Genomic DNA, 25,799 nt, shown 5'->3' with positions numbered 1-25,799 from the left:
TGTGGGTTGTGGATGTTGATCCCTATCTTCCCACGATTATCCTGCATTCTTCTGCAATCTAAATTGGGAGCATCATGGAATTGTAGAGTTGAAAGGGGCCACGAAGTCTATCCAGTCCAGTGTTTTTCAAACTCGGCAACTTAAAATGTGTGGACTTCAACTCCCAGAATTCCCCAGCCAGCCTTGCTACCTCCATCCTTTGATGAGGCAGCAATCAATCAGGGCTGTTAAGAGGGAAGATGATTCCCCTTGGCTATCATTGGATGGTTTAAGAATGGCAACCGTGGCAAGTTTAAGATGTGTGGACTTCAATTCCCATGCTGGCTGGGGAATTCTGGGAGTTGAAGTCCACACATCTTAAACTTGCCAAGTTTGAAAAATGCTGATCTAGACCGACCCTCTGCGATGTGCAAGAAAACCAATTAAACCATCAGTGAGAAGTGGCCGTCCAGATTTTTAAAGCCTCCAGATTTGGAGAACCTACAACTTCCATAGTTCCAGCGGATTTCTCTACCAGTGTCCTGCTTTGTCCAATCAGATCAGAAGTAGCAGTGAAACTCCCTTTTCCTAACTGGACAGGAGGCTCTTCAGAATTTGAAGTAAATAACTTAGGAAGGAGACACCGGCTCCATTCATCTCTGGATTAAGTATTGAGGAATACGGTGCTGACTGGACCACACCAGCCCTGAATGTGCAACACAACCCCATGAAAATTCAGTTGGCCTTTGGAGCTAAGGAAACGTTTAAAAACTAGATGGCATTTCTTAGGATTTGCTTTGTTGTTTTTCCACGGCTATCGAGCTTGCTTGAAAGGTGTAAGAAGAGTTGAATGAAGTGGTTCAAAGTATAAGCCTTCTTATAAGTTTGCATTGGCCATGATAAACTGGTCTAGAATGCGGCCTCGCAAGCAGTTATGGGTGCCCCAAAATTGGCACATGTGACACCACTGCTGCGCGAGCTGCATTGGGTACTGGTTTGCTTCTGGGTCCAATTCAAGGTGTTGGTTATCACCTTTAAAGCCCTACATGGCATGGGGCCAGGCTACCTGAGGGACCGCCTCACCCCCCTAACATCGACCTGTCCCACCCAGTCATGCAGAGAGGGCATGCTACGAACCCCGCCGGTAAAGGAATTCCACCTGGCGGGGTCCAGGAGGCAGGCCTTCTCTGCAGTGGCTCCCGCCCTCTGGAATATTCTGCCCCTGGAGCTGAGACAGGTCCATTCACTCTTGGACTTCCGGAAGAACCTAAAAACCTGGTTCTGCCGCCTCGCTTGGGGCGGGAGGGCCACCAGTTCATCTTGGGGGTGGCTATTATAGATCTCTCCCCAACTAACAAGATCTGCGCTGCTGGATTTTATATTTTATAATTATTTTATTTTCATAGAGTTATTTATATTGTAATTTATGTGTTTTAATTCTGACTGTAAACCACCCAGAGTCCCTTTTTTGGGAGAGATGGGTGGTGATAGAAATTTGAAATATAAATAAATATAAATAAATAACACTTCCTTGCAAAATTTCTAATGTGCAGGACAACTTTTCTTGGTGTTTCTCAACCTTGGCAGCTTGAAGATGTGTGGACTTCAACTCCCAGAATTCTGGGAGTTGAAGTCCACACATCTTCAAGCTGCCAAGGTTGAGAAACACCGGTCTGTTGCATTCCAGATGGGTTGGAAATACAGTTCTCAGAATGTCCATGCTGGCTGGGAATTCTCAGATAAATGAGCTAACCCACTGACCTCATCCAAGGATGTTTCCCATAAGCTTCATCCCCAGCTGAAGCTTTGTAAGTGAGTGGCTCTCATTGTATTTCAAGTTCACACACATGAAACATGTTCACATGGTTGTTTGTTTTCGTAGGCAGCTAGAGCAACAGTTTTGAGTATGTTGAGTCTGGACCTGTTGTGGCTGTAGAGGTCATCTCCATGCATTCTATGGTTAGTTTTGGTGGACCCATTTGGAAGCATGTTGTGGTGCCAGTTGAAATATCTACCCTACTGTATTCCAAGCTCGTAGAGGAAAAATAATGGTGGAGATACAACCTGCAGAAATTAGCCCTAATCCTCTGCCTTTATAGTTTATTTCTGGCCAGCTCCATTGGCTGGGTTCACACATTCTGTTAAGTCATACTGTGGTTGGTGGATTTACTTTTGATACTCCATTTGCGGGCTTAATCCCACTATTGTGGCTGGTCAGCCATGCTTATGGCTTAGTAAATTGTGTGAATCCAACCAGCTGTGGCTTTGCCAACAAATTGAGGTTAAAAATCTCACAACTTCGTGCGATGTCTGAATCCAATGGTTGGATTCCCCCAGGTTCTTGACATGCTCTATCAAAACAAATCAACTAGGCAGTGTCTTCATGCTCTTTCCTGGTTCACACATCATGTTTAGACACTAGATGGGATCCCACAACACTTTGAACTACAAACTATCCAACCTCATTTTAGCCTAGTTTAGCAAATGTCTATCAAAATCTAGCCAGGTCTGCACTAAGCCATTGTGTAGCCCTTTTTTTGGAGGGGGGGTAGTGTATAGCATAAATTCAGCCATTATGGGTTAACATGTCATACAAATACAGCTAACTGTGGGTAATTCAATAAACTCTGGTTAAGAAACCCTATCTTCTTGTGTGAATCCCAACCCTTCTGTCTCCATTGTCCCACCCACCCATCCAGTGTTAGTGGCATAGATGCATTTAAAGGCACCCAAGCTGATGTGAGTCATTTATGTGTTAACCATCTTGGAAGTATGCGTTTATCATCCTTTTCTAAACATGCGACACAGGCTTTGCCCTCAAGAGATAGAGTTTAAAAACCAATATAAACATAGCTGTCATCTGCCTGATTCCATTAGTCTGCATCATGCTCAGCGCATATTCATGGCCTTTGAAGGTGACGGCAGGGGAGCTGCAAAAGGAAGTATTCATTATTCCACAGTTACAGTTGGATGTCTGTGAATTTCCCTGATAAAACTGAGCTACGGTCAGTCTGCCTTAGTTGTGGTTTGAGCTTAACTACGAAAGCAGGGTTTCCCAACCTGGGCAAATTGCAAGTGGGTGAACTTCAACTCCCAGAATTCTCCTTTCAGCATAGTCCTTGTGGAGAATTCTGGAAGCTGAAGTCTACAAATCTGGAGGGTGTTTAGGTTGGGAATGTTCTACTGTGAAGAGCAGCTGAGATGCAACACTTTAAACACACTTCTGCCTTCTAATCTTCCATAGGGGTATGAAGTTGACTGGACTTACTGACTGGTTTACATCATGCTGGGCTGGGCTTTATGATGGTTTATTGAAACAACCAGTGTTAACTTACTGAAAAATTCAAAACTGGTTGGATCCGTACCATACAGTAAGCCATACTTAGGCGATGCTAGACTTGGTTGCTGATTTAACCCATTCTGGGTTTGCATAAGACACTGATCCCAAGCTAACCAAAACTATTGGGTACACCCAGCACGGTAGGCCATGAACAAGCAAATCAAGATAACAACTATTGAGAATGCAGCCGCTCGCTCGCTACCTAACTCTTTTAAGTGTGTTATACAAGCACAACCTATGGTTTGCAAATCATGGAACTGATTATGATTATGGAACACACAAAACCAGAATTAAACAGTTTGAGCCATTTTCTCTGCCATCTATCTTATTCTACCATTATCTAAGTGGTGAGCTAAAAGCATGTTGGCCTTTCCTGGTACAAGCTTCCCCATGTTGATTTGGCCAGCTAATTTGTTTTTTTTTCCTCCTGAGTCAGCATCTCGCTCGAGGCATTAGAGTACACGTTGATTTTCAGGTGGAGAAGAATCCAAGTCTGTCTCTTGGAGACCACAGAGGAAAAGTTTACTGAGGCTGGCTGCTGCTTTAATAGATACCTTTCATAAGAAGTTCAAAACTTGAACTGTCAAGTTTCAAAAAGCTCTGCCTGGCTGTGGCTAGAACTGTAGTTCATTGAAAATCTCCAAGGCCAAATCTGGGGTTTCTTTCCTGCTCCAACAAGGAATGGATTGTGCAGGATGGAGCCATCAACCTCACCCTCAAAGAGCAACTCAGATTCACCCAGAAAATCACTCCAGACTGCTTCACATTTCCTCCCAAGCAAATGCTTCATGTTCTGTGCCCGTTGGCTTTCAAAGAAGCAAGTTATCCTAGGTTCTTAATAGGTACCATAGCACAAAAAAAGCTATCTAGGTAGTCCTCGCTTAATGACCACAATTGGGATTAGATGCAGTCGTTTAGCAAATCCGACCTGATTTTACAACCTTTTTTGCGACATGTGATTCCCCATTGATTTTGCTTACCAGAAGAAAAAATGGCAATTGTGTGACCGCGGGGACGCTGTGATGGTCATAAATACGACGACAGGTTGTAAGTCAGTTTTTTCAGCGTTGTTGTAACTCTGGATGGTTGCTAAACCTTGTAACTCTGTTGGTCCAGTCTTGTAAATCAGCCCAAAATTATTTGCTGGAGTTTAGCAGTGGAGAGCTGGACAGCTGTTGGTCCAGAGAATTGAGAAACTGCTTAATCCTTCCACTGACTTGCCTGCCTTTTTTTACGCCCATGTGAGTGTGTCAGCACAGGCTTGATTTGAATGCATCCATATTCACTGTTGTCTTTCTCCTCCTCTCCCACTGCTAAAATCGTAAGAAAAATGAAATGTCGGGAATAATTGCCAGGGAGTGAGTTTGCATTATAGTGCATGCATTTCCCTGTAAGCTGGCTTCTGATTGGAAATACTCTTTTGATCAGTGACTCTCCTACATTTTTACATTGGCTCAGCTTAGAAGGTACCTGTGGAGGGTATGGGGAATGGCCTTGAAGGATAGGAGGAAGGGCCACTACCAAGGCAACAGGCAGATAAGGGGGTCTTGAGCCCAGGCAAAGGAAATAACTTGAGAAAACATCTCAGACAAGACCCCAGTTCACACAGAGTAATGGAAGGGGACGTACTTTCAGAGTTGCAGGATTGACATCAACCCAGCAAGGTAGACCAGACTAAGAAGCCAATGCCAAATAGGTTAGGACTTATTTAATTGTAACAGCTAGCAATGTTCCTCAAACTTGGCAACGTTAAGACATGTGGACTTCAACTCCCAGAATTCTGGGAGTTGAAGTCCACATGTCTTAAAGTTGCCAAGTTTGAGAAACACTGAGCTGGAGTAACAGAATTGGTCAAGCCATTCCCTGTGTCCTCTGTGTCACCTGATCCCTTTTGCTGGACCTTCCAAGAAAGCGCACCTTCTTCATGAATTTCCCTGTAGCAAACTGAGCTTCAGTCCTTTCCTCATTTCTCATTACCGTTTTCCCGACTTACGAAAGAGCTTGCTTAAAATAGTAAGAGAGCGAGAACCATTTTGCCTGGCTCAAGAAAAGAGAAGTGCAAGAAATGAAACTGAAGCAAAAGCATACCAGGGAGGGGAGGGGAAGAACTCTGCATTTTTCCCCCCACACTGCAAAAAACAGCCATTTCAACCCCCAGTGTCAAGATAGAGGGATTTATTCCAGATGGACACAAATATTTTGCTTTCTGGTTTACTGTGCGTTGGTATCTCACTGCAGCAAAGTTTGACCCACTTGGTTGAGTTTTCGTATACTAATCACAAAACTGGCTCAGAGCACATGATGGTAGCTACCCACCACAACTTTTGCAAACGACAAAATCAGAAAAAAAATTTTCTAAGTTCCCCTATTCTTCCCCTTAAACCCATTTCAAATAAAATGTGCCCACTGGTACACAATACTAATTGGGGTTTGTGGATGTTGGAAGGGAACAGGCATAGAAGTTTATATTTATGTTATGTTGTGTTGTGTTGTGTTGTGTTATGTTATGTTATATATTCTAATTGGAAATAAATTCCCTGGAGTTTAAAGGGCTTCTTGTCGAGTAAAGATACTGAAGAATCCGTGATAGGAATCAGACTGAGACTGGAAGACATTTCACATTTTGAATTCCTGGCTAGGCTTCCTCATCAAGCTAAGCCACGTTTGCGCAGTGTGCCAGAACTGGCTGAGCTCACAGTAGCAGGGTAAGCCATGGACTGTAATTTACAAGCCACAATCACTGGGATCATGCACTGCGTTGAGCCAGAGCTGAACAAACTACTTGGTTTAGTTGTTGGGCTCAAATGCACAGTGCCAGTGGTCCAAGAAGCAAGGATGCTGTCTGTAGACCCCAGGAGAGGCCATCTCCTGTAGGGTCTTCAGAGGAGAAGGGGGGGCAGCCAAGGATGTTGCAGGGATGGAGAGATGCAGAAGAACGACGAACATTGTTAGCTGTACTGTCGGCCCTTCAGAGTAGTCCAGACGAGAAACCAAAAGCATGGGTCCTAACACTATCTTCTATCCTAACACTATCCTAACGCTGTTATTCTCACAGTCCTCTGTAGCCCCTACCGGCACCTTTATTGTAAGGTTATAGTAACAGAACCTTGTAAGTCTGGAAGGATTTCTTCCTCCCTTTCCTTTCCTTTTGGGAAAACTAGGGAGCGATGATGTCATGAGTACTGATGGCGAGCAGGAGGGGGCCCCTATCCAGGGGGGAAAACGCATGCGTAGTACTGAGGAATTAAGCAGCCATTCAAAGAGACACAGATCAGACCCGCCTTGACTTTGGGGTTTATTTGTCTGGGTTCTTCCCACGCTTCTTCAGTTTGTTAGGATTGATGTCCTAACAGCCAGGAACCACGCCGAGACAAGGAATAGGTCTCTAGTGTTTTATTACTGCTACATACACAGAAAATCCTAACAAACTGAAGAAGCGTGGGAAAAACCCAGACAGATAAACCCCAAAAGTTAAGGCGGGTCTGATCTGTGTCTCTCTGAATGGCTGCTTAACTCCTCAGTACTACGCATGCGTTTCCCCCCCTGGATAGGGGCCCCCTCCTGCTCACCACCAGTGCTCATGATAGATGGTTTATTTATTTATTTATATTTCACATTTCGTCACCGCGCATCCTACTAAGAGCAACTCTGGGTGGTTCCTTCCGAGATGCTCCCCACACCCCCGTTTCTTCTGTGGGCTGAGAGAGATTTTCTCTGACCATTGTCCTGGTGTAATGGTGTGTGGGAATGACCTTGGGAGACGAGGGGAAGAGGTGCTGCCTAGGGAATGGTCAGATAAGCAAGGGCATAGCCTGCAGCTGCATAACGGGCAGAGAAAGAAACTCAGAAGGGACCCTCCCTATTTTACCAGGCTGTAAAAGAGACGGCAGGAGATTTACACTTTCAGACTTGCAAGATTCTGTTAAGGTAGCCTTACAATAAAATAGAATTAGCTCATCTGGTCATGTTTCCTTCTGGTCTACCTGGGAAGGCTGATACCTGGCCGTGGCTCTTCCTTCTGTCTCCGAAGGTTATTCTCACAGGCCACGCTCACCCCTGCTGGCACCTCCAAATTATAAAATGAATAAATTTCATGTATTCTCAGAATCAGGGAGAGGACAGAAGCTCCTTTCATGGGCAGGGTGGAATGGAGAGTTCTGAGAAATTAAGCCGGATTTGGCTATAATTTTTCTATAAGAAGCACAATGGGTTTTTTCCCTGGCTTAGGTGCGTGGGTGAATAAGCAGCAAAGCCATTAAGACCAGTTTTAAGTCGCGCATCCTCTGAGCCCATTCACCGGACGCATCCCTAAGCATTGGTCCCATCATCACAACTGCGCCATTTAGGAACAGGAGGGTGGTACTGGCGAGTTTGAGAGAATCCCAAGGTTTGAGGAAGTACAACTTAGCAAAAAAAAAAAAAACAGTCTTGCAAGGTAGGCGGATCTTCCAAACTGCGAACCGGTGCTGACCAACAAGGGTTTTGTTTGGACACACGTTTTGAATAAACCTCCCAGTGACATTGGGAGTTTCCGTCGAGGCAGGAAATCTTTCATCTCCCCCTTGATGAGGATTTTCTGTAGCATGAGTAACAGTTTCATTGGCCAAGGAGGAACAGTTTGATTGGACTGCCTATTTTAATATTTATTCTAGCCCAGCGTCATTGAGAGTCTGCTGGCGTACAAGTTTAATACATTATTATTGTTATTAATCCTTCTACCTGCATGGGTTTCCCACCCACCCTATCTTCCTCCTAAAGTTGTGCTGTTTCTTCTTTTTTTCCCCTTTTTTTTAATGTAGGTTGAAAAACCCATTTAAAACATTGAGAGAATATGTCATGCTAATGGGCTTAAAAATAATTCTCCCCTGAGGCAGGATTGGGCAGCATTGATTAAAATGCCTCGCGTTTGCTTGCAAGAGAGATATTTTATATTCTTGAGGAGTTCAGCAGGAAGAAAAGCTGAATTGACACATCTATAAACAAGTTATTACTTTACTGGCAGGATAATTAGCTAAGAAAGGCTAAGCGCTTTCAGATAGCTTGCTGCCGGAATTCAGAGTTTTTGAAAGAGATTTTGCATATGAGAACTTCCTGGTTGGTGAGTTTTATTTTAACGAAGAGTAAAGCCGCTGGTTAAAAAAAAAAAAAAGGCTTTTAATTTCAGTGCAGTGCCAGCCAATGCCTATAAGCAGCACCTTTGATTCCTTCAAGATCCTTAACCCTTCTTATTGCTAAGAGTCCTTCAGTGTTGAAAAGATGCATCCTTTTGCCACAATTGCTGTTACAAACAATTTAGGAATGAGTTGCATACTGTTATGGATTGTGTCTGGACAATTACAATGAAATACGGTCACCGTTTATTCGAACTGTTGTGTGCAGCTTTACATACATGTATGAGAAGCCCTTTGTACAGTTAATCCTTGCTTAATGACCACAGCTGAGACAGGAATTTCAGTTGCTAAGAGAAATGGTCATTAAGCAAATCTGACCTGATTTTACGACCATTTTTGCAGCGGTCATTAAGCAAATCACTGCTGTCATTAAGCGAATCACGCAGTTCCCCATCGATTTCACTTGCCAGAAGCCAGCCAGGAAGGTCGAAAGGCAAGCACATGACCACAGGTTGCTGTGATGGTCATAAGTGCGAACCAGTTGCCAAGTGCCCAAATCATGATCACAAGGATGCTTTAACAGTCATAAGTGTGAGCACCGGTTGTAAGTCATTTTTTTCAGCACCATCATAAGTCTGAACTGTCACTAAACGAATGGTCATTAAGTGAGGACTACCTGTAATGGGTTGTGAGAATGACCTTGGGAGACAGGAGGAAGAGCTGCAGCCTAGACAATGGTCTGATAAGAGAAGACTGAGTCCAAAGCAGGAATGGGGATGGAGAAAGCGTCTTGGAAGGGACCTTCCCAAGTTTTCTGGAGAGTAAAGGCCAGGGAGGGGCGAAATCCTTTCAGACTTGCAAGATTTGGTTACTGTAACTTACAATAAAGGTAGTGTTGGTACTTGTCATTTTGGTTTCCTGTCTGGAGTACCTTGTTCTTATTTTGCCCCCCCCCCCATCTTTCTCTACTGCTTTCTCTTTCTGCTTTTATCATTTTTTCTTTGTTTTGTTTTAATTAAAATACAGACCAAAAAATGGCCAAGATGTTGTTTTCCAGCTGCTAAAATGCTGTTAGATTTCAGGCAGTTGTGCAGCACCAGCCTGGGCCCACAAACATTGCCAAACTTGGCATTTCATCTCCTTTGACTCGCCTACCCCAGGAAGACACTCAACAGTTCTCAATTCTGCTGGGGTGCCAAATTGCATCACCTTCTCTGCGGGTTTGTTCGCGTGGTACGGAGGCTGGGTTGAAAAAGAAAAGGGGGAAAAAAGCAAGCCACAGCCAAGCCTGGTGTGTGAACTAGGCCTGTCCAAAGCTGTTTGGTCCCATCTCAAGGCACATCAGCCCTCTGGGACAGACCAGGTCAGGAAAGACAATTGGAACTCTACTCTATTGTAATAGGGTATGACAACAGAAACGTCAAAGCCTGCCCGAGCTTTCCTCTGCCCACTCTTTCACCAAGCAGATTCAAGACAGGGTGATTTTGAGTTTCTTTCTCATGCTCTTTATTTTCCCTAAACCATTCCTGCGGACCTGCGTCCCGGTCATCTCTGCATTCCTCCACCTCAATATGAACCACTGCAGGGATCCAGCAATAAACTCAGAGAATCAGACATCCCACCTTGATGTCTTGAACCAAAATACAAAAGCGGCCAGTTTGATTCAACCAGCCACTTCAGACTGGCAGGAAAAAGTCCTCTGCGTGTGCACAGAAGTACCCAAATCAAAGTGGGGCAGCACCACGGATTGATCCAGAGGAGGAGAAGGGTCTTCTCCTGGTTTGCTGCTTTGCTTCAAAGCAGCTTTTTCCCTGCAGCCCTTCCTCCTTCAGAGCACCACCCAGCCCAAATAATTTTCAGCGTTGAAACGTTTATCCTGATTTCACAACCTAGGAGAGCCTGGCTGGGAGCTGCGTTTGGGTGCAGGCGAGACTGAAGCCAGAGCAGGATCCAGCGGTGAAGGAGGGGAGGGGGGAAGGTGGAAAGATAAAAATAAAACAGGACTTCTGCCATATCTCCTGGGGAATTAAAACAAAGGGCTGTCCTGTGAGTTGCTGTTGTCTGTACAGGGAAATAAAAAGCGGTGCTTGCAGGAAGGCAGCAAAAAGAGGAAATCCTTCTTTCCCTACAATGACTTCTGTTTGCTTTCTTAGGCTCACTGCTTTCTTGAATAACCCACCATACTGCGTTGACACAACACGCTAAGCCCAAATCAAACAATCCGCATCCTGGCTTAGCGCAGGAATGATGTGAACCCTGTTCTAGGTGGTTTCATCCTGTTTGGACTCCAGAATGTCTTGGATTTCCTTCCATTTATAGTATAGTTGCCTTTTTAACGTGGAAGAGCCCAAGGGAGGTATTTCACAGAGACATTGACGTCCTTGAATGCCCTGTTGGAGACCTCAGGAATACCTTTTCTGCTTACGGTCACACTGAAATAGATAATTCCATCCTTGCTGATTGCCTGGGATGTATCTCCCAACCAATCAGAGGTGCCAGGTGGAGATCCTGGGAATTGTAGTCTCAACTCTTCTGGAGAGCAGCAAGTTGGGGAAGGCCAATCAGGAACCAAGTCCTTTGGAAAGAGAAGGAATGTGCTGGATTTCAACTCCGGAAAGCAAAGACAAGATAGTTAGTTAATAATGTAAACTCCTAGTGACGGTGCTGCCTGTAAGCACTTAGGAAACACGTCCGGTTTTGTGTGACAGGCGAGTTCAGATTGCTCGGAGAACCAGCCAGGGTAAATGCCATCGACGTCAACATCTGGTGCAGTGTTTCCTTAACACGATCTCTGCGGTCCCATCACAGATGTTGATGGATTGGAGTAATCTCTGTCGCGTTACTGTGGAAGGTTTGAAAAAGATGGGCCAGGTGGCCATGTTTGCTTAATCTGGAGATAAATGTGATACAGAGTTTGCATACGTAGAAAAAAACAGAATGGTAGGGAATTTGAAACATCTGGCTGGGCCTCCTGGGAGGGACGGTAGTCCAGCCTTAAGAGCCCATCTAAGTATGGCTGAGTTGCAAAGCCTTATCTACCAGCAAAAGAGACTATCTGTAGCTCAGGGTTGAACTGTGGAGTCCAACGTGCTTTTGAAAGCTACAGCATGGACATAACTGTACCCTTTCTACTAAGGGCTTTTTGTGCCTAAGGCAGGACTAGAACTCTCAGTCTCCCAGTTCCTAGCCTGGCACCTTTAGCCATTACACCAGACTGGCCTATGTTTTCCTTAATGTAATGGCCTCCAAACATGTTTAGCCTTAGCTCTTAGAATCACTCAGTCTCACCAGTCTACCTGGGGCTCGTAGTTGAAGTCCAGCCCATTTGGCGGATCATGCATTTAGGAAAGCTGTCTTAAAAGCATGTGGGTTGAAGCCTCCAGGGGCATATGAGTTTTAGCAACCAGCTCCTTTGTAGCTCTTCATATTTAGATTTTTTTTTCTAAATCAAAACTCCTATGGACTTTAGCATTCATTAGCTTCCTTCCTTCCTTCCTTCCTTCCTTCCTCCCTCTCTCCCTCTTCCTTCCTTCCTTCCTTCCTTCCTCCCTCTCTCCCTCTTCCTTCCTTCCTTCCTTCCTTCCTTCCTCCCTCTCTCCCTCTTCCTTCCTTCCTTCCTTCCTTCCTTCCTTCCTTCCTCCCTCTCTCCCTCTTCCTTCCTTCCTTCCTCCCTCTCTCCCTCTTCCTTCCTTCCTTCCTTCCTTCCTTCCTTCCTCCCTCTCTCCCTCTTCCTTCCTTCCTTCCTTCCTTCCTTCCTCCCTCTCTCCCTCTTCCTTCCTTCCTTCCTTCCTCCCTCTCTCCCTCTTCCTTCCTTCCTTCCTTCCTTCCTTCCTCCCTCTCTCCCTCTTCCTTCCTTCCTTCCTTCCTTCCTTCCTCCTCTCTCCCTCTTCCTTCCTTCCTTCCTTCCTTCCTTCCTTCCTCCCTCTCTCCCTCTTCCTTCCTTCCTTCCTTCCTCCCTCTCTCCCTCTTCCTTCCTTCCTTCCTTCCTTCCTTCCTTCCTTCCTTCCTTCCTTCTTCTCCCTCCCTCCTTGCTTTCTTTCTTTCCTTTCTTTCTCCCTCCCTCCCTCCCTCCTTCTTTCTTTCTTTCTTTCTTTCTTTCTTTCTTTCTTTCTTTCTCTTTTCTTTCTCCTTCCTTCCTTCCTTCCTTTCCCCTCCCTCCCTCTTTCTTTCTTTCTTTCTTTCTTTCTTTCTTTCTTTCTTCCTTTCTCTTTTCTTTCTCCTTCCTTCCTTCCTTCCTTCCTTCCTTCCCTCCTTCCTTCCCTCCTTCACTCTTCCTTTCTCTTTCTCTCTCTCTCTTTGCTCTTTCCTTCCTTCCTTCCTTCCTTCCTTCCTTCCTTCCTTCCTCCCTCTCTCCCTCTTCCTTCCTTCCTTCCTTCCTTCCTCCCTCTCTCCCTCTTCCTTCCTTCCTTCCTTCCTTCCTTCCTTCCTCTCTCCCTCTTCCTTCCTTCCTTCCTTCTTCTCCCTCCCTCTTGCTTTCTTTCTTTCTTTCCTTTCTTTCTCCCTCCCTCCCTCCCTCCCTCCTTCTTTCTTTCTTTCTTTCTCTTTTCTTTCTCCTTCCTTCCTTCCTTCCTTTCCCCTCCCTCCCTCCCTCTTTCTTTCTTTCTTTCTTTCTTCCTTTCTCTTTTCTTTCTCCTTCCTTCCTTCCTTCCTTCCTTCCTTCCTTCCTTCCTTCCTTCCCTCCTTCACTCTTCCTTTCTCTTTCTCTCTTTGCTCTTTCCTTCCTTCCTTCCTTCCTTCCTCCCTCTCTCTCCCTCTTCCTTCCTTCCTTCCTTCCTTCCTTCCTCCCTCTCTCCCTCTTCCTTCCTTCCTTCCTTCCTTCCTTCCTCCCTCTCTCCCTCTTACTTCCTTCCTTCCTTCCTTCCTTCCTTCCTCCCTCTCTCCCTCTTCCTTCCTTCCTTCCTTCCTCCCTCTCTCCCTCTTCCTTCCTTCCTTCCTTCCTTCCTTCCTTCCTTCCTTCCTTCCTTCCTTCCTTCCTTCTTCTCCCTCCCTCTTGCTTTCTTTCTTTCCTTTCTTTCTCCCTCCCTCCCTCCCTCCCTCCCTCCTTCTTTCTTTCTTTCTTTCTTTCTTTCTTTCTCTTTTCTTTCTCCTTCCTTCCTTCCTTCCTTTCCCCTCCCTCCCTCCCTCTTTCTTTCTTTCTTTCTTTCTTTCTTTCTTTCTTTCTTTCTTTCTTCCTTTCTCTTTTCTTTCTCCTTCCTTCCTTCCTTCCTTCCTTCCTTCCTTCCCTCCTTCACTCTTCCTTTCTCTTTCTCTCTCTCTCTTTGCTCTTTCCTTCCTTCCTTCCTTCCTTCCTTCCTTCCTTCCTTCCTTCCTTCCTTCCTCCCTCTCTCCCTCTTCCTTCCTTCCTTCCTTCCTTCCTCCCTCTCTCCCTCTTCCTTCCTTCCTTCCTTCCTTCCTTCCTTCCTTCCTTCCTTCCTCCCTCTCTCCCTCTTCCTTCCTTCCTTCCTTCTTCTCCCTCCCTCTTGCTTTCTTTCTTTCTTTCCTTTCTTTCTCCCTCCCTCCCTCCCTCCCTCCTTCTTTCTTTCTTTCTTTCTCTTTTCTTTCTCCTTCCTTCCTTCCTTCCTTTCCCCTCCCTCCCTCCCTCTTTCTTTCTTTCTTTCTTTCTTCCTTTCTCTTTTCTTTCTCCTTCCTTCCTTCCTTCCTTCCTTCCTTCCTTCCTTCCTTCCTTCCCTCCTTCACTCTTCCTTTCTCTTTCTCTCTTTGCTCTTTCCTTCCTTCCTTCCTTCCTTCCTTCCTTCCTTCCTTCCTTCCTTCCTTCCTTCCTTCCTTCCTTCCTTCCTTCTTCTCTCTCTCCCTCCCTCTTGCTTTCTTGCTTTCCAGTCTCCTGATCACTGCCCAAGGTGAATAATTTACATTGGCTGAACAATGAAACATTTGTCTTTTTTAAAGATATGATTGTTATTTGAGATCTAGATTGCTAATTCAGTGTTTTTCAGATACTGAGATGGGCTGATAGGATTGTTACAGGTTTCTAAGGAGGTTTCCTCTGTCTGTGTGTTGAAGAATGTAAAGAGGGTCTTCATAGGCCAAATGGTACAGTAACCAAATTTCAAAGGTTTAAAGAGAATATTTTTCACGTCTGATGTTGAAATTAGTGCAATCTCTTTATTAGGCTAGGTCAGGTTTACAACACATTCATGCAACTGTTTGCTTTTCCAAGAACTTTTGGTCAGACTAGATAAGTAAAAATAAAATTTTAAAAGTGCAGGAAAAATACAGCTCAGGGGAACAGATTGCTGGATTTTTTACCATCTTGCCTGATGAAAAGTACTCGAAAGCTTGAACATTTATACATTGTTTTGTTAACCTGATTAAGAGGCTGTGTTAAGACCATTTCAGATTTTTCTGATTGCTTTTTTTATTTTAAAAAAACTCAGCAAATCTTGGGACTGATTTGGATTTGCAAAATAGGGTCAGAACAAATTTGATGGCTGGGGAAACGAGAACCAATATGAAATCCAACTATCTGGATTTGGTCAAATAGATCTCCTGCCCTTTTCATCCTTGCTAGTTCTCATTCAGTTTGAAGAAAGAGAATTGGCTTTAGATATTTCTTGGAAAGGAAAAGAGAATGTTGAGCATGATGTTTTGGAGTTTACTTTGTGACAAGGAGGCCAAGGGAGGTTGTGTGAATGTCCTGCATTTCATGGTACAGTCCTCTGCCCAGTTAAATCCCAAGAGAAAGCTTCGTGTGAAAACTTCACTTTGGGATTTGCAGCTGGGGAAGGGCAAGCAACCAGGAAAGCTTCAGAGCAATGAAAAGATGTGGGGCAAGGAAAAAAACCCAGCAATGGCCTAGTCTATGCCTCTTCCAGCAGCAAAGTGAGCTGAAATCACGACCGAGAGGAATCTGAAAGAAATTCTCAAGCTGCCCGAGAATAAAGCAGAAAAACGGAAACCCATTTGGTAGGGGAGGAAAGCCATCGAGCCACTACAAAGCAGATTTTAGTACAGCCTTTGCTTTCAGCAGCTGGACTTCGTTAACTCATGGCCGGCTTCTGCATTTCGATTTCCTGATGCCAAATGATTGCCTTTTGGAAATTGTGGGTTGCAATCAATGTAGAGGAGAGGAATTTTAAAACCTCAAAGGCCCTCACCTCCAAGCCTTGATGCCAATTCCTGAAAGGCCCCCGTTGTGTCGGTCAAGCCTTTGTCCTTCCCCTCCAATCGTGTTGAAAAATACACTGTATTCCAGAACCTCCTTTTTTTTCCTTCCTGCTTTCATTTCAGCCTTTCTACTCCTGGCAGGAATAAAACCTCCTTTTATTTCCAAGCCACACTGAACAGTATCCCAAGCCACAGAGACGGTGCTGAATCCATGCCCTGGTTTACTGACCCCCGGCAGACCTGAGAGCCCAGGAGCCTAACAAAAGACCAAGCTTTCAGCCCAGAAGCATTTAGCACATTAAGTCAGGAAGTTGCATGGCGCTGGCTGGCAAGGCCACATTTTGTGAGTGTTTCTCCACCACACAACGACAGGAGGGCGTCCAAGGAAGTAGGAAAAAGCTATTCTGGGTGTTTGTGGGAGGCTTTTGGAGGGAGGGGGGGAGAGAGAGAGACCTGATTTGCTTTTTTAGAAGTGGTAGAATTATATTCTTGCTCTGTCTTTGTCAATGTGGCAAACAGGAGGCTTTAATGTGCGGTTGGAGCTGCGATGGGCATGCCGGCGATTTTAAATAGAGCAGGTTTTGTATGTAAGGGGCCAACACTCTTGCCAACCCTAACCCTTTCATTGCTGGGAAGGGCTTTGGAGGTGGCGGAGAAGAAGAGGAGGAGGAAGAGAGATCTTTTGGGGTGTGTAGGGAGACATCTTCAGCATGAATTTGTTTCCCCTTATTTATTTATTATTTTGATTTGGTCGCCCGTCTCAAAAACATGACTCTGAGCGGCTGAGCGCAGTTAAAACACCACCAAAGAACAAAGGGCAATCTTAAAACATAGGAAAAGCATGTCAAACCTTATAAAAAAGTAAATAACAAAATCCAGCATCGGGGTCTAAAAAGTCATCTACCCTCAACCCAGCCACTGGATAGGCTCTTCTACACAATCAGCCCGGTGGCACCTTAGACAACTTATTTAATTCTTTTTCTTCCTGGTGGGAGAAAACGGAGGGTGGAAACAGAATTAAATCACCCTTCCTTAGGAGACTGGGGAAGATGTGGAGAGCTATGCTAGCAACGTATCCATGGGACAGTCCTTCCCACTGCCCTGCCCCAGAGCTGCTTACAGAATAAATATGTCTTTATGGACTTTAACAAAAAAGTAAAGACTCTCCAAGAGAAAGGACAATGGAGAGAAAGGGAGGGAGGGGATGAATTCAGACACTGGGTCTTTATGCTTCTAGGGTAGCCAGCTGTGATGGTTGGTGTGTTGGCACCGGTGGGCAGCTGGTAACCACTAGGTTCTGGGATTCAAAGACGGATGGACCCCTTGAAGCCAGCTGGCTGCTGATAGCACCTTCCCACATCTTCTGGTCGATACCAAGGTTCAAAAGTTTGGGTTCTCTTGCCATTTCTTATGCTCAGAGTATGGGAAGTGTAAGTAGCACATGATCTGGAGATGGTTTGGTGGGACTTCTTATCAGGGACTTGGTCACACTTCAGAGAGTTGACCGAGAGTTGACTGTTTGCCAAAAGTATCCTAAGCATGTCATCTTTAGCATGTCATTGCTGATCTCTCCTCTGCAGGTGTTGGACTAGGAAGTATGTGTCATTCTCTTTATCTTAAGTGTTACAAGTTGTAATACAAATAGGAGGCTGAAAAGTGAAAGCGATTATACAGTAATAAGATACAATCTGAAGCTTTCCAAGTAACTCTTTCTAAGCATGAGTATGGAGGAATTTCTCTCATACGTGTAAAGGGAGAAAAAGTGAACCCCAATGCTACATCTCCTCCCTATTTTCCCTTTGGTGACACCACAGATGGTCCTTTCTGTGGGAAGATAGGCCCCATTATGAATGATCGTTCAAGTAATCCCAACTTCCTGGTGCTGCTTGGAGTAAAAGTAAAGATTTCCTTGAGTAAGCATGACTCCTGTTGACATCAACACATTTAAGTAGTGTTCATGACAGTAGCAGAGAAGTGGGTGCACAGTGACTTCTCCCTGGAATGTTTTAGTCCCTATCTAGCCTCCAGACCTGGCATTTCTTCATGGTCTCCCATCTAGGTCCTAACCCAGCCCAACCTTGTTTCGTTTGAAGGGGAGAATCCACCAAATTCATCTAGGTGCTTCCCCCTAACTTCTTAGGGTGGCAAGCTGGCTTTCAATACTAAGGGTCCAAGGCAAGTGTTGGGAAGCTTTGTGGTGGAGTGGCCTAAATATAGTTACTACTAGAACTGATCCTGATCAATGCAACCTCCAAATAATTTGGACACAGTGGAGTTTTGGCCCCTAAATGAAGATACGAAGGGGGTTGTTAGGAAATTTGCTGTGGTCACACTGGGTATTAGGAATCGTTCAATTTTGCAAGTGCTCTTTTCATCAGCTTGCGAAGCTTCTGCAGGGAACATAGGAGCAGATTGTACAAATCATTTTCTTGGCTCCAAGTTCAGCCTCAAATTAAGAGCGAATAGTTCCTGACAAGTTTATCTTACTAATGTAGCGGTGATACCTGGTCTAGCAAACGATTTAATTATTTCTCCTCTAGCAGGGCAAGTTTGCTGCCAGAAGCCATGCACAATTTTCAATGGCAGCTCTTTTCAATGGCCTTTCAAGATCTCAACACAGAATTAAAATAAATGCACTTTTTTTTCAAATCCCAGCTCAGGCATAAAAGAAGTGAAACAATGATCCAGGCTGTACAAGGCAGCTTCTTATAGATACATACTGGTAGTCCTCACTTAGCAACCATTTGTTTAGTGATGGTTTGGACTTACAATGGTGCTGAAAAACAACTTGCGACTGCTTCTCACACTTACAACCGTCGCAGCATCCCCATCATCACGTGATCACGATTTGGGCGTTGGCAGCCGGTTCACATTTATGACAGTTGCAGCACCCTGTGGTCACATGATTGCCATTTCCAACCTTCCCGGCCAGCTTCTGGCAAGCAAAATCAGGGGGAACCATGTGATTTGCTTAACAACCATGTGGTTCGCTTAACACCTGCAGTGATTCGCTTAAACTGGGGAAAGCATGCCATTTTTAGAGGGACAGGTACTGACATTTTGCAAATGACGATGAATGCAGGACTCAGAGTGGTCAGTGGAGCCAGGAGAAGTGGGTGGGGCCAGAGCAAAAAATGGCCAAGCTAGGTTGAACAAACTTGCTTTGAATTCAAATGGAAAGTTTTCTTTTGCTCCCATTAAATTAGGATGCTGTATGGCCAAGAGGTTGGACTCTGGGAACGCCCTCCATAGTTTGGCTGAATTTGGGGGTGACTGCTGAGATGGAATTAGGGATCACAAGATCATTAGGGTGCAGACCCAGGCAACCCATCATTGGCTGTGTCCTGTAGCTTTTGCTCTAAATGCACTTCAGATAAAAGACAGCAGATGCTTTTGACATTGATGACCTTTTCATTGATTGAACAACATTCAGTCAATTCAATTCATTGAATGGCATTGATTGATTGACTGACATTGATTGATTGACATTGATTGATGAAAAGACATTGATGCTTCCGACATTGATAAAATCAGAGTTGGAAGTACAGTTGAGTCCAACTTTGCTTCTTCTCGAAGTCACTAATCCAAACTAACCCATCCCTTCTCAAGCCCTTGTTTGAACCTGTCTCAAGAAAGGAAAGGATGGACTCCCCTATCAAAGTGCTTTTCCTGTAGGAAGTGTCAAGCTGAATCTGCCTCCCGTTATTCCATGTCTTGTGTTCTTGAATAATTGAGATAATTTTTCAACTTTCGGTGTGCCGCTCTTTCAGGAATTTAGAAAGCTGTCCAACTCCCCAATCAGTGTTGTCCTCCATCCCGGTTTCTCTGAATCTTTCTTAAAATGTAACACCCAGAATTGGACCAAATACTCAAGGTGGGACCTGACATGGGCAGTATACAATGGACCAATTGCTACCCAAGATTTGGAAGCGATCCTTCCCTTCCCCCAGCTCAAAACTGCATTTTTCTTTTTAGCAGTCCTGCCACACTGTTGACTCATATTCAGCCTGCTGTCATCTACAATTTCAAGACTGTTGGAATTCTTAATTTTAATTAAAATTCAAAGTGGGGAATAGATTCCTCATTGAAGAGGTATGCAGGAGAGAGGGCGGGGTGAGGACTGTAGCTGTTGTGCTGGTGGTAGTTTGAGAGCAGGCATGCAATTGCCGAAACAGTTGGGATTATTTAATAATCTTCCACTTGGGGAGCCAAATACATTGGCAGATAAGAATTGTACCGTATCCCAAGGATTATACGGTACTATAATAGGCAAATGCAGGAGCATTGCTGACCTGGAGTTTCAACTAAGTCCCGGATTACAGAACGTGGAACAAGTGTCATGGTATTTGTAATTGTCAAGAGAAATTGTTTCTAGTATATAAAAACATGCCTCATTATTAGTTTGGAAAATGTACATATGCCCACTCTGTTACTGATGGTAAAAGTCCCTGTGTCAAATCTTTCCAGATTTTGTTTTCTGAATCATTTGGTTTTGCTTCTAAGGATCCGTGGATTGCTAAGAGTTACATCCATGTTTGGAGGATAATATTCAATGTTCTGTTTACCAATTTTAAAAAACCAGCACATCTTGAAAGATGCTTTCATGCCTACATTTGCTTTCCTTTTTCAACCTGTACATTTCCTTGATGCCTATTTTTGAAATGCTCATTTCCCGCAGTGTAAGCTCTTTTTCGAAAATGTAACTGCCACTGTCTGTACACAACTTTCAGGAGTGTACCTTTACCGACTCTTTTTGGCAGTGTTTGGGTATAGGAAAGACCGATACTAGTGGCTGCTGATTAGTGCCATTATGAACCCCAGGGGAAGCAGAATGCCCCAATTCACTTCCTGCAGAATGGGCAATGGAAATCTTTTTCAGTGCTTGCTACTTTTAAGGAGAAACTTATTTCTTAAGAATCTTCCGGTGTTGTGTTTTGTTCTGCGTTAGGAGTCAGACTGGGTTCAGGAATCCTCTGACTTGGCCTGGCAGAGAAAACTGTCCCTTTTTCACAAATTGTTTTGAAACAATTATTCCCCCTCTGTTAACTGCCAGTTTGAATGATTGCAGTGCATTACATGTGGGGTGGGCTTTGAAAATGGCCTGAAAGTTTCAATTAATTGAAAAGCGAGTCACTGGATTGTGAACTGGGAATGGCTGAGATGAAGTACGTTTGTTTCACAACCAAATCAACAGTGCTAGTTTTTATCTATAATGCAGGAATTGCGCAGCCGTGGGTCCAATCAGAGGTGGTAGGAGGAAGGGGTGTTGCAGTTTTTTAAAAGCCTAATTTGGCTTGCACAGTCAGAGTGGGAACACTATCAAATCCCATTCAGTTGGGGCAGTTATGGTACTGCAGAGTTTGAGGTCTCCTGGTTACTAAGTTGTATATTCATTTCTTGCCCATCCCTAACCCCAGTTGAATGGTGTAAAGATTGCCTATTCTAAAACACCATCAGACTCATGAGCAGGATCACAAAGATATCTGATTTATTAAAGAATAGTATGCAGGATCACAAAGAAAGCTGAGAATGGAAAAAGCGCGCCAAATACAAACTAAAAACCCTCGGTGCAAATGAGATCCCTCCCCCCGTAGAATCTTCCCAAGCTCACAATCCCAGGTGCTCCTAACGGTGTCTGACGGTCTGCGGGAAAAGTCCTTGAACAGAGCACATAACCCAGACACATTCCATTGAAATGAACACAGATACAGAGCTTGGCACAAGGTCTCCCAGCAGCTCCCTCCCAAACAGAAACGCGCATCAGCACCATGGCATGTGAAACATTACGATGTACAGTGCACATTGAAACAGTGAACATGACAAATGGTTGGTTTGATTCACAAGGGCCACACAAATTCATTTAGCATGTCATGGGGTCTTGCAAAATTTAAAAAGAAAAAAAATCTCTGCTAAGAGGCCTAATGTCATGTCCCCCGTTGCAATGCATACATGCATCACAACAGGGAACATGCCTTTCCGGAGAAGGGAAGGAAAGAGGAAGGAATTAGTGATAATCCTTTAAGCACTAAAAGACAAATACCAATAAAGGACAAAGGAGCCATACCTTTGCCCTGACCCGAGAAGCCATCATCCTATCTCCCTGACATCTCTGCATTACCCCGGGGGACACACCTGCGCCGGACACAGGAAGAGGACAGAGGTAATCAGCACTAATCCCCCTGATCGCCCATTGAGACTCCGGAATCGCACCCTGATCGCCCATCAAGACTCCGGATCAGGACTTTGGGACAATGGGGGGTGGAGAAGGACCAGGTCCGCACCGCGGGTATTTACCAGCTACCTCGCACGCCATGTGCTCATTCCCATCTTTTTCTGTGTATGCATTCTATTCCTAGTAAACCAGAAATCCTTAGCCCTGACTAAGTGAGTCTGTGTCTCTTTGGGAATAAGGCAACCATCACACCTAAACTCTCTACTCAAATTGATCTAGGAATATCCCAAAAGCTTCACTTGAGGTCCTCCTTTAGATCCTCCATCCGATAGAGGTGGCTATCATATGAAAGAAAGGGCCATCTTGGTAGGAACATCTCAGCCACAGACCGTGTTTCCCAAAGAGCCTCGCCTGGTTCTTACACTTATCGGGGGTATGGATTCCCAGTAAACTCTTCTATTTTCTCAGGAACTGTACAAGACGTTTTGCTTGACCTTTTGTCACTGCTTTATCCCTGTGATTTTTCAGTCTATTTGTTGCCATTCATGCTGTAGCTCTTGATTTTTATTTTATCCAGATGGCTAATTCTAATGTTGGTTTTATATTGTTTCTCCTTGTTCAGTTTCATGCACTGATTTTATATATAGGCTGGAGAACAGCTGGCTGAACACTCTTCATTGACTGTAGAGATGCCTAAATAACTGACAGTTCAGTCTCGGTTTACCAGTCAGCCTTTTGAAACTAATCAGCTTTTTCTGTTCTTTTTACAGGATCAGCCTCTGAACCCTTACAAAGGCTTTGAAGCTCAGGTGAGTGTTTGATTTTCATATCATGAAAAAAGAAAAAATGTTGTTCAAACGGCAGGCTGTTTCACCAAAAGGTGAAACCTTTTGCGTTCCCAAAGCCTTTTGTCTTTGTCAAAACTGAAGATCCCGTCTCCACTGTGGATGGAAAGCAGCCTATTTCTATTCTGCTGCTTCTCCTCTCCTTGGCAGGTAGTGCATCGGAAAGACCATGCTTGTCTGCCTTTCGCAGGCTTTCTCTGAAAACCTGTTTAGTTTTTTAAGAGCGTGGGGTATTGTGACGGATGCTGACAGGATTGCAATGTTGGTGAAAGTTTGAAAAGTCACCAAGACCTGGCTTTAATCTGTATCTCCATGACATTCGTTTTCCTTCCCGTTGTTATGGTCCCAAGGTGCTACAAAGGTAATCATTTTCACTAGCATCCCTGATATCAAAGAAAGTAAATTTTTCCAGCAGTTAGATTTCTCAAAATATTGCTTATTCTTCAACTTTAGCTGGGCTGATTAATCATAAAGCGCTCCTTTGTCTATCTAACTCACAGGATTTGTTAGTTTGGGCCAAAACCTGGCTCCTAATTTCTCCATAAGTAATCTTCCTTTACAAAAGAGGTACAGGTAGTCCTTGCTTAATGACCACAATTGGACCTGGAATTTCAGTTGCTAAGCAAAGTGGTCATTAAGTGAATCCAACCCAATTTTATGACCTTTTTGCCGTGGTTGTTAAGCGAGTCATGCAGTTCCCCATTGATTTTGCTTGCCAGAAGCTGGCCAAGAAGATCGAAAATGGCGATCATGCGACCACAGGACGCTGTGATGGTCATAAATGCAAACTGGTTGCCGAGTGCCCAAATTGTGATCATGTGACCGCAAGGATGTAGCAGCGGTCATAAGCGTGAGGACCGGTCCTAAGTCGTTTTTTTCCAGCACTGTCGTAAGTCTGAACCATCACTAAACGAATGGTTGTTAAGTGAGGACTACCTGTATCTGCTTTTCTACTTTATTCTGTTTAGAATATCTCCAAGTTACGCTTTTGATCTTTCGGTGTTACAAATCTCCATCACCTTGAAGCCTCCATGATGACCCTAAGAATATCCCACGGGAGAAATCTCTCCTGATGCCTTTCCTTTGGATGGAATAGAATGGGTTTCAGTGGAGGCATGGGAAGCTGCAGAGCTAGGAAGTTTATTTTTACAGCAGAAGACGTGTGTGCATTCATACACACAAACACACACACACACAGAGGGTAAAGAATGTGACATTCTTCAGCTTTCTCTGTTATGCATCTCGCCACCTTTGTGCAATTGCTTTGTTGCCCACGCATCTGGGCCTGAAAAAAATTCTACGAGGGAAGGTTACAGCTTCTCTTGAGATTTAATTAAGGTGTGGGAGAGCTCTGCAGATTGCTGGGGGAAAAAAATGATAATTCCACATCGAAACGTGTGACGCTTAGACTTGTTTCTCCCTGTGCCTTAGAAGTAGAGAATTGCAAGAATTTCACACCTAACCCCTGAACGTTGCACCAGATGTTTCTTTCCAGGGTAGGTTTTAAAATTCAGAAGCAATTTCCTGGCCATCACAGTGAAATAGAATGGTCTGTCTCTTTCTTTCTTTCTTTATTTCCTATCCCACCTTTATTATTTTTATAAATAACTTGAGGTGGCAAACATACCTAATACTCCTTCCTCCTCCTCTTTTCTATTTCCTACTTTAAAAAACAACGTGGAAGTGCTTAGCAGTCGTGGAAATTAATGGGTTCCTTCACAATTGTGGTCTTTGCATTTTGGAAGCAGACCGCTTGCTTCGTGAAGTGTCTCTTGTTCATATGGTTATGTGATCACCAATGATGGCTGCTAGCTGGGATCGTGGATGGAAACTAAGGGCTTCTGTTCCCCATCAGAAGTATCCAGGTAGAAGATGTGTGTGTAAAACCAACGACAGTCCAACATTTAAAAGACCCAAACTGTCAAGCCTGCAGTTTTCCAGTTATCCATCAAGGGTGTATAAAAATCACCTCTCTCTCCCACTAATCTGTCCCCTTTGATCCAGAAGGTGTCCACCCCGTACATAAAACATTTGGAGGACTCCGGCAGCCCCTTCTCAGATGAACAAATGTTATTAAAAGGCATCAGCGTTCTCTTGAAAGCTAAAATGCCACCTGGTTTTTCGTTAGCATAGACCAGTGTTTCTCAACCTTAGCAACTTTAAGATGTCTGGACTTCAACTCCCAGAATTCTCCAGCCAACATGGCTGGCTGGGGAATTCTGGGAGTTGAAGTCCACCCAATTTCAAGTTGTCAGGATTGAGAAACACCGCTATAGACTAACATGGCTTTCCTATACTTCCTTGTTAAGCGCATTCCTCATAAAGTCCATCAGCCATTAAATTCATTCACACTTTGGGGAGGAGATCTGTATTTTCCACATGCCAAATAAGTAGCTCGCAAACTCCCTGATTCCTAATGAAGACAAGAGTTAGGTTCTGATGAGAGTGAGTGGTGAGGCTGAAAGGGGATGCCCTCATTTAGCTGTTTGGTTTCAAGGGGAGGGGGTCGCAATACAGCAGGGAACCAGAAATGGCATTTTCTATACCCATTTTTATAGCTTGCAGCTTGGAGGCTAAATCCAAGCAACCTTGGCACCGAGGTAGGACGTATGTCCCTTTTTATAGACCTCCTTTCCCTTTTTTTGTGGTTGGGCTGAAGTCGATTCACACCCGTTTGAGCAAATGCAACAGGACCGTCAAATTCAGTGGCAAAAAAACTAAGAATTCACTGCTAAAAGCTCAATACGTAGAACAAAGCATGCAGGTGTCCTTAATAATCAACAACTTTCGGGAAGCTGAGTCATGAAGAACTATTAAAATGGTTCATTGAAAGGTAATTCACGACAGCAAGGTTGCAAGGCGGAATTATTCCAAGAATGAGGGAGTTCTCGTGATGCTGGAAGCCAGGTTTTTCCAAGGATGTTGGCCTCCGATGAACAAGCCAATGCATTGCTGCAGATTTCTCAATTTTCTCCATTGGTTCTGCCACCACCTAAATCCTGTGGAATTCTTTAGCTTCTTCCATTGAAATTAGTCAGAAAATTGTTGTGACAAGAAAACCCCATGTCTTCCAACTCCAGCTTGCTGGAATGAAGTAATGTTGAGGGTTCCTGGTTTCAGCATCACGATACATCCCCAAAGGAGCATCTGCAGTTTGTTTGGTTTTTTCCCATGAATTCAGCTTGACTGTGGAAAGTTGGAGGTCTGGAGTTGCCATCCAGGAAAGTTAGATAGATGCCTGGGTAGAA

The 25,799-nt window shown here is 44.3% G+C and overlaps 1 protein-coding gene across 1 annotated transcript in view; it reads left to right on the top strand.

The window, feature by feature from the left end:
* XYLT1 (xylosyltransferase 1) overlaps positions 1 to 25,799 on the top strand; it is a 159,273-nt gene that overhangs the window by 31,644 nt on the left and 101,830 nt on the right. Inside the window, exon 2 of the mRNA XM_063314624.1 lies at positions 22,477 to 22,515. Within this exon, the coding sequence (XP_063170694.1) occupies positions 22,477 to 22,515 (39 nt within the window). The remainder of the gene's footprint in view (positions 1 to 22,476; positions 22,516 to 25,799) is intronic.

Source organism: Candoia aspera, chromosome 14, assembly GCF_035149785.1.
Source record: "Candoia aspera isolate rCanAsp1 chromosome 14, rCanAsp1.hap2, whole genome shotgun sequence".
Lineage (NCBI taxonomy): Eukaryota > Metazoa > Chordata > Lepidosauria > Squamata > Boidae > Candoia > Candoia aspera.
Note: the sequence above shows the minus strand (reverse complement) of the source record. Positions and strands in the feature narration are given on the sequence as shown.